Source organism: Anticarsia gemmatalis, chromosome Z (assembly GCF_050436995.1).
Source record: "Anticarsia gemmatalis isolate Benzon Research Colony breed Stoneville strain chromosome Z, ilAntGemm2 primary, whole genome shotgun sequence".
Lineage (NCBI taxonomy): Eukaryota > Metazoa > Arthropoda > Insecta > Lepidoptera > Erebidae > Anticarsia > Anticarsia gemmatalis.
The window spans coordinates 12,643,389-12,661,858 of NC_134776.1; the positions used below are offsets into that span (position 1 = coordinate 12,643,389).

The window sequence follows — 18,470 nt, forward strand, 5'->3', positions numbered from 1 at the left end:
TTTGAGCATAACTCTGGGCTCTCTTGGTCTACTTAACTGAAAATTCCTTTACAATTGTTCCACAATTCTCCCACAGTGGTGTATTTATTTGCATCTCCTGCATGCGGAATATTCGCAATACGTAAGGATAACGACTTACATTTTTGTGGAGCAATGGTAGATATTCATCGTACATAATTTTAGGTGCATTTGAAAGATGACCGTACTTTTGTATTCCGTAGTAAAAAATTAGGGTCTCTCGGCTTTTCATGCTATTATTACTGCAGAGTTACTTTACTTTGCCTTACATTATGCCCAGTTAAATAATATATACAAGAGGAGTTTAGACAGTGGAAATGTATGTTTTGATCCAGGTGATGGACGATCGTTGGGAGAAGGAGATCACGGAGTTTGGAGCTATTAACATAACCGGCTTTCGAGTTTTGGATTTTTCACGGAAAGTAGTCCAAAACTTTATTGATACCTGGAAGAAAGATTCTGTCTCGGTAAGTTTTGCAATCATTGTTATTTGAATAGCATACAATTAGAGGAGAATTTTGAATAAGCGAATTACACAAAAGTAAACCAAGCTTTTTTCATTTTGTTATCTGTTACGTTCAACAATGAAAATAGTAGGCAATTTCGTATCATAATAAATCGTTTTAAATAGCCGACATAACATGGGGGTGCAAATACTTGGCATTCATCAATGCGTCTTGTCATATAATGAGAGGTCACAGGAACGAGTCACGGGGTGAATATCGCATTACGTGATAGAAATATTTAATCGAGAGAGATAACAATTTTCTACTCCAGCACTTACAAATAATGAATTTCTAATTATACATTCAGTCGGTGAACCTGTTAAATCTTACCTTTTTAATATAAACATTTTGTTTGGGAACGTTGAAATGTAATGGATTGCTTTATTCGAATTCGACGAAATCCCGAAAAAGGTCAATCGATTCCAGTAAACTGAATTATTTTATATCCTCAGTACTTATTTGAGTAAAATATAATGTAGATGTCACTTAATTCGCATTAGGAGAATATTATGTAGGTTGAATGAAATCTGGACATTACCCTAATCAAATTATATTTCAAACAGGCTAAAGCAGCGTTGATGTATGATGCGGTCCAAGTGTTGATCGACGCTATTATTCGCTTGATGCGCAAGAAACCTGAAATTCTCAGGCAAACATTGCGGCGAAGTGCCAATTTTAACGCAAGCAGATTATTGGATTGTACTCCGAAAGGAAAAGTAGCACCATACGAACACGGTGACAAGATATCAAGGATGATTAAAAAGGTACGTAAACAACTTTAATAGTGATGGAGCAAATACCAGACTGTAATGAAATAAGGAAGTCTAGAGTTTCAAAGTCACGTCATAATTATACACGTGCTGGTCTCTGCTCCGTTGCTCTTAATTATTTTATTATACTCGTAAAGATGAAAACAATAATCGGTGTACAATTTAGTTTAAAATATATTGGCGGGTGTAACTAACCTCTATTCTCTAGAGTCATTTTAAATTCCCTGTTGCCCTTGCGAATGATTGATGCCAATTCATACATTCAATTACGATTGCGAGCGAATGTTTCGTTATTCATACGTTGGGCACGTGAGTAGGTGACGTCATTGTTGATACGAAATGTGTACAATAAATTGTATTTGAGAGTTTACTAATGGCAACCGAGGTGTTACGGCCAAATGCGGAGTTAAATGTGGAGCTAACGTTATTACCTTATTAAATTAAAGCTAATAAGTTAGAGCAACTTCCGTCATTCTAAATCTACTTTTGAATTTATCGTATTGCACTTAGAATCTCTTCACATTACGTTTTAAGCGTTTTGCGTACTTCAGTTAATTAACAGTAAATGTACATATTTGAATTCACGATGTATGAATGGAGTGTGTTGAACAATATCGCTGTAGGTACGAATAAATCATAAAGGCACCGTACTGTTCAAATCTAAAGGTAGAATATGAACAAATAAATGTTGATTAATTATTAAGGTTTCTAATCAGTTTCAACGGAGCCTTAGTAAAGTTGTTGATCTTTCTGAAAGTATAAAGTAAAGAAAAGCGGCAAAACCAAGTGGAGTGACATTTCGTTTATACACAAGTATCCCCCTCACTTTGCGAGAACATAAATTGTGAAGGGACGAGGCAAGCTGCAAAAGCCGGAACTTTAAACAAAGAATGCAGTTGTATTTCTTGAAGTCAAAAGGAGTACACCGCAACCTGCGTACTTACGTGCCCCGCGTCAAATTCGGTGAGTCGGTGACTGCTCGTGACGTAACATCTTTTACATTTTATGTTATCTCTAATGAATATGAGTTCCATTGTGCTAACTCGAGCACGTAATAATGTTGGCACCAAATTTAAATTGAGCGGAATTACAAGAACACAGGTGCTGAATACGAGTCCCGTCTTTTATATCGGGTGTTCGCAGTGGGCGGGCGTCAGCGACGGTTCCGAGCCTCTGACGATTAATTAGGTTTCGTTGGGTGACGCGTAATTAACCCTCGTATTTGCTAACTGCCGCGATCCGCACGCGAAAAATATGACAACCCTTCTGCATTTTTTCAACGTACTCTCTGAAAGTTGCTACGCAAATTATCGACGTTACAAATTTGATGTTAAATCGAGCCACAAGAATCCTGTCATTGCTTCAGACGGAGATAGATGGCCTGACCGGGAACATCAGGTTCAATGAGGAAGGCCACCGCAAGAACTTCACCTTGCAAGTCATGGAGCTGACCGTCGACGGCGACATGACGAAGGTAAGAAACGAAAGCAAAATATCAACTACAACAGCAGATATTAATGGATTGATATAACTTTTGTGATGAAACCTTAGGTCCGATAAAAAACCAGTTTCGCCAACTTTGTTAGTTTGGTATATTGCTTTTATAACTAGATTGTTTTTGAAAGTTATACATGAATTGTTGGTCTAGTCATTGTTTAAGGCCAGAAGTAAGTAAGTAATAAAGTTAATCCAAAGAATATTTATGTTCCCGTATGGAAGCAGACCTTCATTATAAGCAATGTTATCAACACACTCTAAATCCAATAGCACTTAATGACCATTCCATACATAAATATTTTGGATAACAAAATAATTTCCTCGTGCAAAAATCACATAGCTCAAAAAATACGAAACCAGAGTCACGACAAATTCTGTCCTAAATAAACAGGTGGCGACATGGCACGACAACAAGGGCCTCGTCCCGGTGATCCCGAAACTGGATCCTCTCCGAGCTCCGGGCTCATACGATCGCAATAAGACCTACATTGTAACCACCATTGAAGAAGCTCCTTATATAATGCGAAACACTCCCGACAACCCGGAATTCAGGGCTAACGAACCATACAGAGGATTCTGTGCCGAACTTACCAGGATGATATCCGATAAGTTAGAAATCAAATGTAAGTAAAAATATGGACTTTAACTTACCCCAGATAATGGAATTCTCAAAACGTAGTAGATAGTTACTTTCATTTTCAAGTTTTAAGTATGTTTTACAGAACTATAGTAAAATTTACTATGTTTGTATTCTTTTTGATGTTGAATTAATAAAACAAGTATTTCAATATCCACATATTTTACGGAAAATGTCTGGAAAAAGAAACACTGTGGTAGTTTTCCGGCTTTTATAGCTTTAGTTTCTAAAACTTCAAATAATTCAAATACACCATCCATATATTATAATAATTTTAATAAATTATATAATTTATTTAACATTACTTTTTACATGACAGATGAATTACGAAAAGTCAGAGATGGCAAATACGGAATCGAGAACCCGAAGATCGTTGGTGGCTGGGATGGTATGGTTGGTGAACTTCTTAGGAAGGTAAGCTTTACGTCATTAATAAAACCATAATATTATTTATTGAAGAGAATGTGCCTCACACGCGTTCGGAGGGACTGGTTGTTTCGCTGTTCGAATCCATACTACTATATTCGGTTAGGCCTAGAATTTGAATATAGATCTAAATTAACTATGTCATTGGAATTGATATCCATGTAATCAAGATGCCTTCAAGGCAACGCGAACTGACAATCTTATTATATTGTCAATCAATCACTACAACCTGAAATGCTCCATAACACCACTTAACATTTCCAACTGAGCTTGCCATTTGTCGTCACCCATAGCTTCATACTATTCAATCACTGAAAATTCTACCTCCATGTATAATGTTCTGCAAACAAGTAACTTGCAAATGCACATATCGCTGTGGTTGTTAACATGTACTCAATCAATCCACCCAAATGGATGCGAATGAAGTCTATATTTCAGAGTATAATTTATGCTCGTTAGCATACCAATTTACGGTGTAAAAACGGTCTAGCTAGAAAATCGGCGGAACTTTGGGGAAAATTGGTAACAGACACGCAGCCGTACCATCCGTGCTCGTGAGCTCAATGCATTTGCAGTTAAAAAGAAAATCTCAATGTTTTCACACTTCCTTAGCTCAGACTAATGAACTCGGTATCCAACTAGGTAATCCTAAGAGAGTCACACTTTGCATGATTTATTGCCAGAAAATATTACCTTGTATACTGTTCTCACCTCCGTCAACGTGGGATGAATACGTTGGAAACAGCGCGAAAACATTTGTGCACCCTTCACAGGAAAATCTCCAATGCTCCCAGTTTCAACCAGCATCAAATAAATAAAAATGAATCAAGCATTATTTCTTGCAAGATCCGCGATAGGACATTCGTAGAAATAAGACCATTTGAGATTTATTCGTGGAAAGTATTTTTGTCACTTTTACATATATAGAATCTGTGCTAAGCTACTAACTGGTTCACATTCTAAAAATATTGATAAACGAACTTAATTCAAACTAAAACGCATTTATTTATCTTTAAATTGATTCGGTTGTGGTAAGTGTCAACAGGGGTTAACTTTGATTACAGCTGGATTAAAAGCTGACCCAGTAGGTCGATCCGCGTTATATCAAAACAAAAGTTATGAACCCTCGCGGGCTTCCGATAAAAAGTTTGGAATTCATCAGTAGGGAAATATTCATGGATGGACACCATGCTGATGCATATCGTGATTAACCGTTTGAAACCTTGAGTATAATATTCTACTGAGTTGTTGTCTGAACGTACTGAACGTAGGTGCTATAAATATTAGAACAATAGTAGTTAATCAAGTACTCCAGCGACATCGCGATGAATTAGGAACACAACACGGCGACATACACGTGTTTGTCTAATTAGTAAATTGGGTGCGTACACCTAGCCTTAAAGATGTTTAGTAACTATACACAGTACACACACACACACACACACATACAACGACCTCATTTTGAGGCTTTATCATTCTTATTTTCATCCTTAATTAGTAACATTTGTCCTTGGTCCCGGTTGAAGTTATGATGTCTTAAATTCTAAAACTCATTCTAACGAATGTGTCCGCCCCAAATCAGTTTTAACTCATTTAATAGCATTACGCATCTAATTTTAGATTCTTAAGGATCACACACTGCGTGTCTTCATTATTTTGATGTCGCTTAAAATTCTATGTCCATAGATAAGGGTTCTTTAAAGCAGTGTAACCAGGCCTTTGGCCGTTCAACTTGCTAATTCATTAATTTGACAAGTTTTGCTCCTTCCGTGGACATTTTAATTTCGAATTTTGTCTTGGAGAGGAACGCGGGACATGGCGCGCGTCAAAAACTTTATGCTCCTTTGCATTTGCATACTTTATAATGCTGCGACCAAATGTTGTAGAAGAAAACATAATTCAATCAATGTTTGATCTGTTATTCTCTTACATTTACTTGTACAGATTACCTTTACTAAATAATCTAAAATACCCATTTAACACAGTTATTCTAATAAGCCGTCAAACTATAATCAAGCAATCAAACAATCTGAGAAGCGATACCTAATCACTCTCCTCAAGCTCGTCAATGAAATGATTATTAATTGCTTCCGGTTATTTTAAGTACGACCAATGATCCTTCAGTTAAAAACTTTTTAATGAACTGTCTCTATATAAATAGGCCTGTGTCGTTCAACAAACTCGCTCTAACTTCCGACCGGATTACGATATCAATTTGAAAATACGAGTTTAGATAAACTTCTATGTTTACATTGTTTATTTGAACTGCCTGCCTTTATTACCTGGTGTGTGTTTTAGAAACTGTTCTCTGGCGAATAATGAAAATCTGTAAAATATAAATATAACTTATATTTATGTTGAAATAGGATATAATGTGAGAACAAACGTTGAACGTGTTATAATAGGACTCTGCTATAATCCCTTAGGACTTATGGTCCAGATGTGGTTAGTCATGCTATCTCGGCAATGGATATTTTTGTATTTAGCTTCAAATACCAATTTTCTGCTTCAATATCGTAATAGTTACAGGCAGTTGGAAACATAACCTTTTTCAAATACCAATATTTCACAAACTGTCGACTGACACACTACGAGTCCTATCTATAAATAGGATTTTTATTTCTGCTAAATGTATTGGAAATAAAAGGCTATTCATAGGCGGCTGTCCTATTATTATACGGTCTCAGAATTGTATTTCTCTTCACGTTATGTCAGTTTGAGAATCATAGGATTTCCGGTTCATCGAAATCGGTTTAACTGTAACATATAAACGTAATTTTCGATTATTTCTTAAGTACTTTGCTATTATTTTTACACACAGCAGTTCTTAGCTTCTATTAAAAATAGAATGTTGATAATAACTTGTCACACCACTGATATTGACTGTGAGGTGTTACCGGAAAATATCAAACGTTTCGTACAATGCAACCCACTTAAATGGTTACCCTTTTCATAGAAAGACTTGACGCATAAATCTCAAATGTCGTTCCCTTATCGCAAACTTACATACATACCTATGATATTCGTGAAAGAAATATTTGCGTATATTTTTGGTGACTGGGGAGCTATATTCTTATTATTTTTTTTGTGCTTCTGAATATGTGAATTCAACCATAGTATTTGTATTTATTCCAGTCGATAACACTAAAGAGTGCTCTAAAATGTACTTTGTTAATTTTATTTTGGTTCTTAAAAACATCGTAGGTCAAACGTAAAACAGAATAAGTAACCAATTTATTACATTTCCAGGAAGCCGACATGGCAATCGCTCCAATGACCGTTACCTTGGAAAGGGAAACAGTAATTGATTTTAGCAAACCTTTCCTGTCATTTGACATTAAGCCTACCAGGGGCGCGACCAATACTACCGGAGCTATCTTCAGCTTCCTTCATCCCTTATCCAAGGAGATCTGGGTAAGTCAAGATTAACGCTGTTAATGTAATATAAGCTTTAAACAATCAATAGATACCTAACCATGGCGTTTTAGTACCCATTTTTTTAAATTCCGATTAATTAAGAAAGTAGTAGGCAATACACAATTTGGTAAATACACCATAATCAACAATATCTCCCAGGACTTAGCACAATATTAAAATACCTGTTTAAAAATTAAAACCAACAATCTTCACCCAGACAATGTTAGTACGACTACGAATATACAGAACGACTTCAGGCAGTAAAATTACATCGTAAATGTTCCCAAAGTCTTAGTTGATAATCACTGCAATTACGTCGTTGTTGTTTACATGTTACAACCTCCACTAAGCAATTAATCAAGCGGCCCGTGAAAAATAAGGTTTCCGTATTAGCCTAATTGTTTACACCGACAACAGTACTCGAGTACATTCGCGTTATAGATAAAAATCTGACGGAACTGGGCCATTATTTATACGGTGAAGGAAAATACGAATGTGATAATTATTTTCTTCGTTGTTCTAATTGTTATAGTAGTCAATACTTGAATTCTACGGTTATAGTAATAGAAAAAATATAGTTTAGTAGATGAATACTACTGTGATGTATGTAAGGTTTTGTAGTTTTAATAGCAGACGAAAATATATTTAAAAACATAATCAAGACTAGATTTTTACAGTTACTTGTTTAACTAAATTACAACAGGTTTTTTAATATCCTAGAATCCACTCTGTAATAATTGTATCCGTAATACAGAATAGTTAACCACCTCTCGAGACATCGGCAATTTACACTAATACGCAAGGTATGACGGCAGATTGACGAGGAACAAGTGCTATTACGCATACCTGTGTTGTGTAATTATTGTGTTTAATCAATTCCATGCCGATTCAATGAATTAGATCTCATTACTCAATAATCGGCATAACATAACAATTTGTACTGTAACACTATTACGTAAGGCTTAATAGGTAACTCTAATAGAGACATATCTCATTACTACTATCTATTTGGGTGCTAATATAATTATTATGTAAGCTTGTATATTTGTTGCACCGTACGACATTTTACGCTAATATACTATTATATTTTTCCTAACGCGTATACAGGAAATAATATCCTTAAAAATATTGTAGTGGAAACATTAACTTGGTTGAATAATTTGTAATTATTATCGTCGTTACCTTTGGTATGAAATAAAATTATTACATATACAATATTCTTACGTTGAAAGAGGATATTCATTTTAATGTTTACTTACAGCTGTGCATAATATGCAGTCTGTTTGCCGTAAGCGTGGTTTTATTCCTGGTTTCTCGATTCTCCCCTTATGAGTGGCGAGTAGTGTCCTTCTCCGACACACAGTCTACCGATCATTCCGAGGTAACTATCACTCTGAAGAATAAATAACTTGTAACCCAATGAATACGTTTGTGAATTCACGAACTTTTATTAAAATTGCAGACAACCGTCGTAAACGAATTTAGCTTCTGGAATTCTATATGGTTTTCGCTGGGCTCTTTTATGCAGCAGGGGAGCGACATTACACCGAGGTCAGTGAATATTTTAATATTTGATTGTCTGAGGTATATTACTACTTACATCATCTTAGTTTTTAAAAGCGTGGTTGAAACTTACATACTGTTGCAGAAATGTTGATAACGTGTTAGTCGTTTTAAAACAATAGACATGACATACAAAAGAGACTGTTCTTCTTCCTAACGAATAAATACGGGATAACCTAAGCCACAAACGCTTAAAGTGACAGAATTAATTATGAGAATACTCAAAACATTGTACAGTTTAAATACTTAAACGTACGTGTACATTGCAGGTCTGTGTCAGGAAGGATTGTGGGTTCTGTGTGGTGGTTTTTCACACTAATTGTGATATCGTCGTACACTGCTAATTTAGCTTCATATCTTACGTTGGCTCGAATTACCGAGCCCAGCCAGTCGTACGGCAAACTTGCTACGTGCCCAGAGGTAAATAACTTTATTACTGTTTAAAATGAACAAACATTAAATATCCTGGACTAAATGTTAGTGAATCATATTTAAACGGGAGCTAAATATTTAGCTTTTAGTAATATTGGATTTTAAAGTCTAAAATTTTTCTTACGGATTCAATTTGAATGTTTGTTTTTGTGATGGGTTCATTTAGGACACCGCTGACGCCCCGAGGACCATTGCTTATCCCCAAGATACGGCTGTTGATGATCATGGTTGGCTGGCGTTGATTCTTGACCCGACCGTTAAGAACGAAAATAAGCCTTGTGAAATGCTAGTAACGATCACTAACACTGGAATAAAAGACTTTGCTGTGGCATTTCCTAAAGGTTCCAAGCTACGGTGCGTATTACCTTTTATTACTTCAAGCTGGTGATCGCGAAACATGCTAGCGTTTTTATTTTAATAATTCATTGCGACTGCTAAGCGACGCCATAATTTCCAAATAAGTTAAGTGTTTACAGCATGAAATTATATGAGTGAGTGTTTTATAGGGAGGGAGTCAATCTTGCTTTGCTGTCGCTGAAGAATGAAGGAGAATTGGGCAAGCTCGTACGCAAATGGTTCACTAAAACTGAATGCGATGTTATGGATCCTGTAAGTGAACCCTTTAAACGTAAATAATTTTATTATTGTTGGTTCAACTATAATCTCATTACTCTTTCTTAGGATTTGCGCGGTTCGGAGCTGACTTTGGGTCAAGTTGCTGGACTGTTCTACGTTCTGGTTGGAGGCCTCGCTTTGGCCCTTGGAGTTGCTTTGATTGAATTCTGCCGCCATGGACGCGCTGAGGCTGCTCGTGCTAATGTGCCTCTGCGAGCTGCACTGAAGGCTAAGGCCCGACTGGCTTCCCACGCTGAACGTAAGACCCCGCCGCAACGCAGCCAGCAACGTGATCATGACCGCCTCGGATGGAACGGTGGAGCTTTCGCTGGAGTAAGCCATAACTTATTACCACCATTTTTATATTAACATTTCATCGTCAGCCATTTATACATCGTCGACTATATTTCTTGGTTGGTTTTCTTATTCATATTTTGTCCGACGCGATAAACTTTTTACGAAACAGTTAAATATCGCGTTCCAAATAAGTATTATTTTTTTTGTCGGCAAGTAGTAGCATTCTTTTTCAGTATTTACCATTTTAAATGTTGCACTCATTTGCTTAGGGCTGTTTTCTAAAATTGATTCATACCGTAAGGGAAAAGATTTTTTTTTTTAATCTGTATTAATCTAATAGTGTTTTTTTAACAATGTGAAAATCTGCTATTTTTATACAGAATTCAACGGCCATGGAATTGTAAAAGCTTGAGTCAATATGGCCGGCCATATTGACTCAAGCTTTTTCAATTCATTATGGAACTTTAAAAACAAAATAAAAAGAGCCATTTATTGGTAATCGAATAGTGCTTTTAACAACATATTGTTTTTAACAATATCGTCGGTAATTGGTTGTTGTCTCTACAAATTGAATTAAAATGTACCACTCTTTTAATAAATTCGGTATAAAACGATAACTTGGTATAAAACTTTTATTGCAAATTGCATTATTGAAATACCAACTCGCGTTATGCGGTTGTAAAATTTTAATTAAATCTAGATAAATGTGTTATTTAACAAAAGCTGTTTTTATAATATATTTTAAATTAACCAAAGTTTTTCGAATTTACAACGATATTTTTTTAAATTGTTGACTCTACCTTTTGTTATTCATATTTCGAATTGTTCGAGTATCGAACACTTTATTTAAAAACTGCAGCAAAAATACAAGTACTCAGTTGTTTTTTTTTGAAAAGGCTAATATGTCAATGGAATATGATGACCATTCGTTCGTTCTCAATCAGTGCTTCATCGCTAGAACGTAGTACGTACATATTTGATCGTTCTACATTATGTATATCCATTTGGATCGGAGACGATATATTAGACAGTTTCGACGAAACCACATGTCGTGCATAGCAGAACAAACAATGACAGGCCGAATCACGCTATCATTGTTTATTAGCATGCAAGATTATTATATATTCTAGTTCCGGCATTAAACGATGGTTCTTAGTTTCCTAGACATGCCATAAGACAACCTTCTACTAGAGTGATGAGTTTGTTTACAACGAGTAACACAACGTTATAATATGTTATTTAAGATAAAATATTCAAAAGCTGAACCTTCAGGATCCTTAAACTTTTAAATTCAAAATTATATCTTTACACGATGAAAAAATAACTGACCTCGTATTTTTTTCTAACAAGCCTTAAAGTCTTGGCTAGTTGGTCAATTTCCACTCGGCTAGTTTAGCTACTAAAAAAACATACCTGCACACTAAATTCTGTATAGTAGTAAAAAATTCATACGTTCCAAAAAATATGTTCAATGAATGTCTACCCTCTTAACTTTCTTCAAACCGTATTACGCTTACGAAACAAAATTGTAGCAATTTTGTTTTCAAGCTAGTATTAGAAATCTGTGAATTCAAAATAGCTTGATTTTGGATGCACACGTTGAATAAAGTCGTAATAATACTATAAACGCTGCGGTTGTACTGCAGTCTACCGGCTACGATGCTACGGTGCTACGGCGCTACGAGGCTACGCTTCTTACTATGAAACTACACCCACCGCCCGTTACAGCTTGCGTAGGCATTCTACACAGGCACCAATTTCGAATCTATATTCATATTAAATTGAACATATGGGCATATGAAACAATTATTTATACATACATCTATTTTCTACTGTCCCATAACTTAATGAAGTTGAACGAAGTTAGTGATCATAGCCACGAAAACAAATAATTCACTGACTTTATTTTTGAGTTGATAGAATAATATTGCATTCTAAAAATATTTCAAATATTATTATTTTATCAATGCCATGAATAATATTCATATTCCTTCTAAAAATTGTAAACTCCGCTTAGAAATATTTCTTCAAAATTTAAAAATATATATTCGTTATCATTTTCGCATACCATTAACCATGATACCTACGAATTTTGTGTTGAAATTACATAAAATCAAATGTTTATTTAGTCAAGTCGACTCATACAAATCGCGTACGTGTAACTTGCCTTATTCAGCTTGTGTAATAAATACAACCACAATCAGTTGCGGCGCTGTCTTCCATATTACTTTTGGTTCAACTTAATAGAAACTGCATGTGTATTCAAGATTTTATGCTTATATTAACTACAGTAACTATGTATCATTACAATTTTCAGTATAGAATTCTAATTATAAGTATTATATATAGTACCTTAGCTAAAATTGTAACCTCATTGAGGTCAACCGTTCGATCCAAGACCACAATACTTACCGCGTTTCAGAATCAGCGGTTATTGAACTGCACAGTTAAAAATATACTACGTGCACATGGTAGACTTATTTACAGAAATAACAACCGATAGGAATATTAAATACATATTTTTTTTGTCCTTAGTATTACACCCCCGCCAACCAGATCGGCCAGGAGGAGACCGCGTTGCATGCGAGCTTCACGCAAGTGTGATCCGCGGCCCGGGAAGGCGCTACTCTTCGGCGGCCCTCCCACTCTCGGCACACGTCCAGCAACGTGGACCTGTACCAGCTGTAAATGCAGCAGACCCCACAGATCTCGACAACTTACAGTGTCATTAAAATTTTTCTGCAATTATAAATTCGCTGGTTAACATCAAGCAAGACTAAGGATAGAGCCCCTCGGGTTATCGGTAAGACTTTGAATGTAAATATAAGGTGAAACTTTTAAAGTAACTTATGTATCTTCTGCTTTGATTTTTATTCAATACACCGCTATTCTCGTTTCAATATCTTCTTCGTTAGGAATTTTGCTGGATTATGAGAAGGGAATGTTCGGTTCAAGTAAAAATTTAATGTAACTAAAAGTTAAATAAATCGATATATGTAAAGATAGAGCACAACTAGCCAAAAAGCCCGTTTATGGAGTCGTACAAATTGCGCTTAGCGTCTTGTTGTGCACTCGATTTAAATGTACCATACATTTGAATCAATCATGCTGTGGAAAAGGTTCACGTGGACGTGTTTTATGACATGGTGCATTGTTCTCATAATTTTGGCCATTTATGATAACTGGATGTCACAATTACGCCGGTTACGCCCGTACTTGCGTTTCAAAGATTCACCTGGACAATTAATTATCCTTGATCGCCATACATCCTCTCGGTGCTATAAGAAAATGAGCATTGCGCTCCATGCATCACCCCTATTGACAGACTCTATGCAACGCCTAAGGGCCCAAAGTTATTAGCCGCAAAATCGGTCAACACCGGTCGGAAATAACTTTGTGCCTATATTTGATGCAAACTACGTCGTTACTCTCGGATCGGCTCGGACAATGCGTCGCGGTTACAGACATCTCAGTCAAACGCATTCGGCTTGAGCTGATATAGCACCGAATAATGTAGAGAGAGCGTAAATGCATCGCGAACGAATACATCTTGAGTGCAGTATACATAATTATGCGTTGCGTCTTGCTGTCAAAAATACGTCTGCGTGAACGTTTTCCTGAATGACAGTATATTTTTTATTACCGCGTGACACGACACTAAACGCTCAGCGTCTCCATAAACCCAGCTCAATATTTTTTCGTTACATCCTAACGTAATTTTGATTCGCAGCATTGGAAATCTAAATCATACATTTTATCCTAAAATAATGCTGGAACTTTAGTTTACTAAAAATCCTGGCGTATTTTACTAAGTAGATAAATATCAGGGTCTTATAATTACGTGTTTAGTAAGTAAAACTTTTTTAATTAGGTGACATAATTTAAAATCCTGTAATTCTAAAAGTTATACCAGGTAGTTAGATAACGTTAATTATGGCTAAGTTATCGCTCTCGAGGCACAGCGGTGGCCCTACCCGTTGTAATTAACGACACCATTTGACTGCAGAACGTACTAAATATTCACCATTTAACTAACGATACCTTTTTGATTTTCGTCCCGATGTCACTTAAAAATGGCCTTTGTAGCCGCTGTGCCGTAGTTCGGAAACGAACAATATCGATTGAGAAAAACATTTAGAAATTTTGCTTTACATACACCATGAACATTTTTAATGAGATTAGGCTATCATGGTGTACATAACGAAAAGACAGACGGGTCGCAAGAGATGATGGACTGATATACTATCTATATAATTCTATTGAAACTATAAAACCCCTGGACTGTCTCACCGTTGCAAACTATAGGTCAGGTCAATTTTAATGACATAGGCACTAATGAAACTCCGGAGATGTTCTGCATTCTGCATTTGACGACAGTCATTATACTGCTCAATAATGATCATCGCATAATTGATATGCAACACGCATTAGCAGTTAGTTATTCAGGTACATTAATTACTCGATGATACGGCACATCTATTGGAATACGCGTATGTGACTTATTACGTATTTAGAGTGGGATCCGCAAGCGTATTTAGCGCGTGCACTATATTGGCACTTGCGTATTATATTTACACGCATTCAGGATCCCACGGCGCGAGAATAATGTACCATCATTTTAAAACATTAGTATTATACTTAAGCACAATATAACACTTAGAATACGATGATTCAAATCTCAAAAAAAAAGTAGTAAAAATATAAACGTCTATATCACACTCAATGCTAAGATATTCGTAAACGTAATTTTAAAATGATACATCTCTAGGTTAAGTTGCTGTGTGATAATGTTATCATTAGGTAGTACTATAGATGATTCAATGTGAACTTTCAACTGATTTGTCTACTATCTACGTTCTAGTCTTATAGTCACTTTTATGTGTTGTAGTTTTTGCAATTCAAAAATGCGACTGTGTTTGCAAAATACTACGTAACTATGAAAAACTGAAGGAAATATGTTTCGTCGACACGTTTGATTCTGTACAAGAATCAAATAGTCCTCTTTAAAAGTACACTATCAAGCCAAATCCGTTAATGAATTGTAAGAATTATAGTATTTATAGTATAATATGTAATGATACTGTCCAATTTATGTTAAACTTTTTTTCATCTGGTAAATTCCGAACTTGTTTAGACTAAGTAATGCATATGTACTTGTTTTATTCCCTGTTACTTTTTTATGTGAAATTTAAGAGATACGTATAAAATAACTAAGATAATTAACGCCAAAGGCAGTGTAAGAAGTCATATCAATCAAAATTAAACGACACATCAAGATTTAGCGGGCTAACTACGTTTCTTGGTTTTAGTTTTCTAGTCAGGCGGACTTCTTTTTCATATAATAGCTTCTTAAATTAATTACGCTTCCGTCCTAAAGCTATTTTGATAATTTAGAAATACCGTTAGTTGATAACTTAGCGCTTTGTTTTACGCTCTTCATTTCGAAACAGGTCATCAACATTATTACTATAACAATCGAAGCATTAAGCTTATTTTCACCGCGAAAGGGTATCGTATAATTTTTAAAACGTAAATAAAATAATCGTGGCTATTAATTGTAAAGCAAATTAAATAAAATGTGCGGTTACATCCGTCCGTGAAGAGCTGAACTCTACTCCCGGCTCGGTGTAAAACGCTTTTAATTAAAAATAAATTGAAAAAGATTCACCATTTTCAGCTAACGGCGGGTGGTCCTCGTCATAATACAGTCGGACTGTCGCTAAAATCAGCGCTGACCAAACCATTAAACGCGATCTTAGGTTTCTTATTAAAACAAGGCAATTTATACGTTTTCGCATCACAATCACTAACATTCTAATTCCTAGTTAAATTGATTATAGATATGCATGTTTGTATGTGTATACAGGGTGTATGTTTCTGATCTGGCAATTTTCCAACTGGGTTTTAGATAATCAGCACAATACCAAATGATTCATAGCATTTGATTTATCCTACTGCATAGTTCCTAATATTGCCGGATCTTTTGTTACTAACGTGATATTGTCGAGCCGTTGTCCAGCTGCCGGGAAAAGTTATTTTGAACGCGAGCATAACTCGCCGTACTAACAAAAGATGCCTAGAACGCCTAATAAAATATCAAAAAATATCAAGCGACATTTTGATATCTACACCCTGTACGTATTTATAAACATATTATATGTGTATGTATATGTAGTTCTTCAAACGACTGATTTACATAATCTTTCATTGAACGTAGTTTAGGTTTAAGAAATATTTTAATATGTTAACCGTTAATGTAATCGAATGTCTTTTAAATGGTACGTCTGTCAAGAAACCTTGCAGACTTTAGAATTAAGGACTAAATTAATTGTAAACTGAAGTTTAATGTTGTATAGACCTTGAAACGTAAGAATAATAACATGCAAAGCGTGTTGTACGACATTACGAGAATATGAGATTTTAGAATATGACTTATGAATTCGTTCCACTGAGCCATATCAATGCTGATCACCATCTAAAACGATTATTACTATATCACGTCAAACTTCAGTCAGCCTTTTGCGACCTAATGAATTTAGGTATTATTACAACATATTTACATAGTGTTGTCGTATAATTTATTCATAACTATTATGTGAAGACTATCTAACATAAATGTTTGTTATAATAAACGATAATAAAGTACTTGAAAAAATCATTGGTGTTTTATTTCGACACTCCTCATCCTGTCCCTGTGAAAAGTATTCTCATTATCAGAGAGGTACATTGTTTAAACAAAAATTCAAATAAAAACTTGGGAATTTAAGGTTAGAATACATTCACTTTGAGTGACTTAGACTTGTTTAAAAACTAACTGAAACTAACGCATTTATTATTCTTCTGAATTTAAAGTAATTTGATATGCTAAAGAGCCAATGGAAAATTACAGTTTATGATTTTACACTCATGAGGTTTCATGAGAAATTATATAGAAAAAAGAATATTGGGTGAAAGTAAATTTCAAATATGCGATGTTGTTCAGAGGACATTCCTAAGTATGATTGATCTAAGAAGTACTTTATGTCTAGCCATCGGCAAGTCTCTCTATTGTATGCCGCAAAGTTAGGGACTATATAACTAAATAAGTGTATACATACTGTATTATGCTACATATAGTATTAGGCTGAAGGCAACATACTGTATCAATGGATAGTCTTATAAGACTAAACATTATTTTTGAACCAAAAATGTGCACTGGACGAAGTTGAAACAGAAATAATGCAGAAATCTATAAAAATGAGCCAATGAGCTGTGTGATTAAGCTACGTTAGTACTAAATATCGTAATAAAAACGATGAATTTACTGAATATGTAATGTGCAAGTTATTTTTGGAAATTTTTAAATCATGCTCTCTCAACATTACTGGTCAGTTGCTCGTTAAAAACGGCACTAAAATACGTAAATAACCAAAATATTTTACGTACCTGCCAGGTTTATTTTGGCACAACTATGTCAGTTATTTCATTAAAACGATATTTACTACACTTCAACCGGTTACCGAAATAAAAACATGGTGTTTGACCGAACTGCGAACAGAATCGAATTTGTATTTTAGAGTGGTAAAAGCCAACTTTTACAATTCCCTATTTCGATTTAATTTCACGTTTGAATATTGGCGACACTAAAATCGTCTCAATAGCGTTAATCAATAACGCGTTAGAGTAAACTAATGCTTCTGTGTAATTTAACTTGGTACACAACATCGTCGAGTGACCATACTGTTATCATCTGCCGCTCAGCGAAGCATTATAGCCTGATAACTGTATTAGACACAAGGAGGGATATCGAAATAATACAGCCCTACTACCTACTAATAAAATCTATCCAATATTCCATTATTATTGGCATAATAGACGGACTGAAAGCCTTCCGAAGAGATGAGAAATCGAAGCGATAAACTTTATTTTCTTTTCTATTCAATTTGTTGACTCATTTACGAGAAGTTTTTTCAAGTCTCATCTAGATAGCACCCGTTTCGATAGCTCGCTAGAGTAGGGGTATTACAATCAGGTTGTGATTTCATCAATGTATTTATAGCAACAATGTAAATGTAAGATATTCTTGACCTTTTTAAACAATACTGTTATAGAGGACATGGACATAAACAGTTGATTCACAGTTTCATGTTGCAACAAGAATTATAGCTGTTCATTACTTGCTACATGTATATGAGCGTTGTTCGTACATTGTACATTGCTACGTATTATGTAATGAGAACTGCACGCCGCGCATTTTTAACGAAGCTTGCATTAATGGAAATAAATCATCACTGTACTTGATTAAAAATCTAA

At 35.2% G+C, this 18,470-nt stretch overlaps 1 protein-coding gene across 1 annotated transcript in view; it reads left to right on the forward strand.

Moving 5' to 3' along the window:
* The window catches only part of LOC142986579 (glutamate receptor 1-like), a 133,536-nt gene extending 116,738 nt beyond the window's left edge, over window positions 1–16,798 (forward strand). The window contains exons 6-18 of the mRNA XM_076135088.1: window positions 354–485; window positions 1,088–1,288; window positions 2,661–2,768; window positions 3,183–3,414; window positions 3,748–3,842; window positions 7,104–7,268; window positions 8,533–8,652; window positions 8,734–8,822; window positions 9,104–9,254; window positions 9,433–9,620; window positions 9,773–9,875; window positions 9,948–10,214; window positions 12,714–16,798. Coding sequence (XP_075991203.1) covers window positions 354–485; window positions 1,088–1,288; window positions 2,661–2,768; window positions 3,183–3,414; window positions 3,748–3,842; window positions 7,104–7,268; window positions 8,533–8,652; window positions 8,734–8,822; window positions 9,104–9,254; window positions 9,433–9,620; window positions 9,773–9,875; window positions 9,948–10,214; window positions 12,714–12,782 — 1,920 coding nt within the window. The 3' untranslated portion in view covers window positions 12,783–16,798. The remainder of the gene's footprint in view (window positions 1–353; window positions 486–1,087; window positions 1,289–2,660; window positions 2,769–3,182; window positions 3,415–3,747; window positions 3,843–7,103; window positions 7,269–8,532; window positions 8,653–8,733; window positions 8,823–9,103; window positions 9,255–9,432; window positions 9,621–9,772; window positions 9,876–9,947; window positions 10,215–12,713) is intronic.
* Window positions 16,799–18,470: the final 1,672 nt, after the last annotated feature.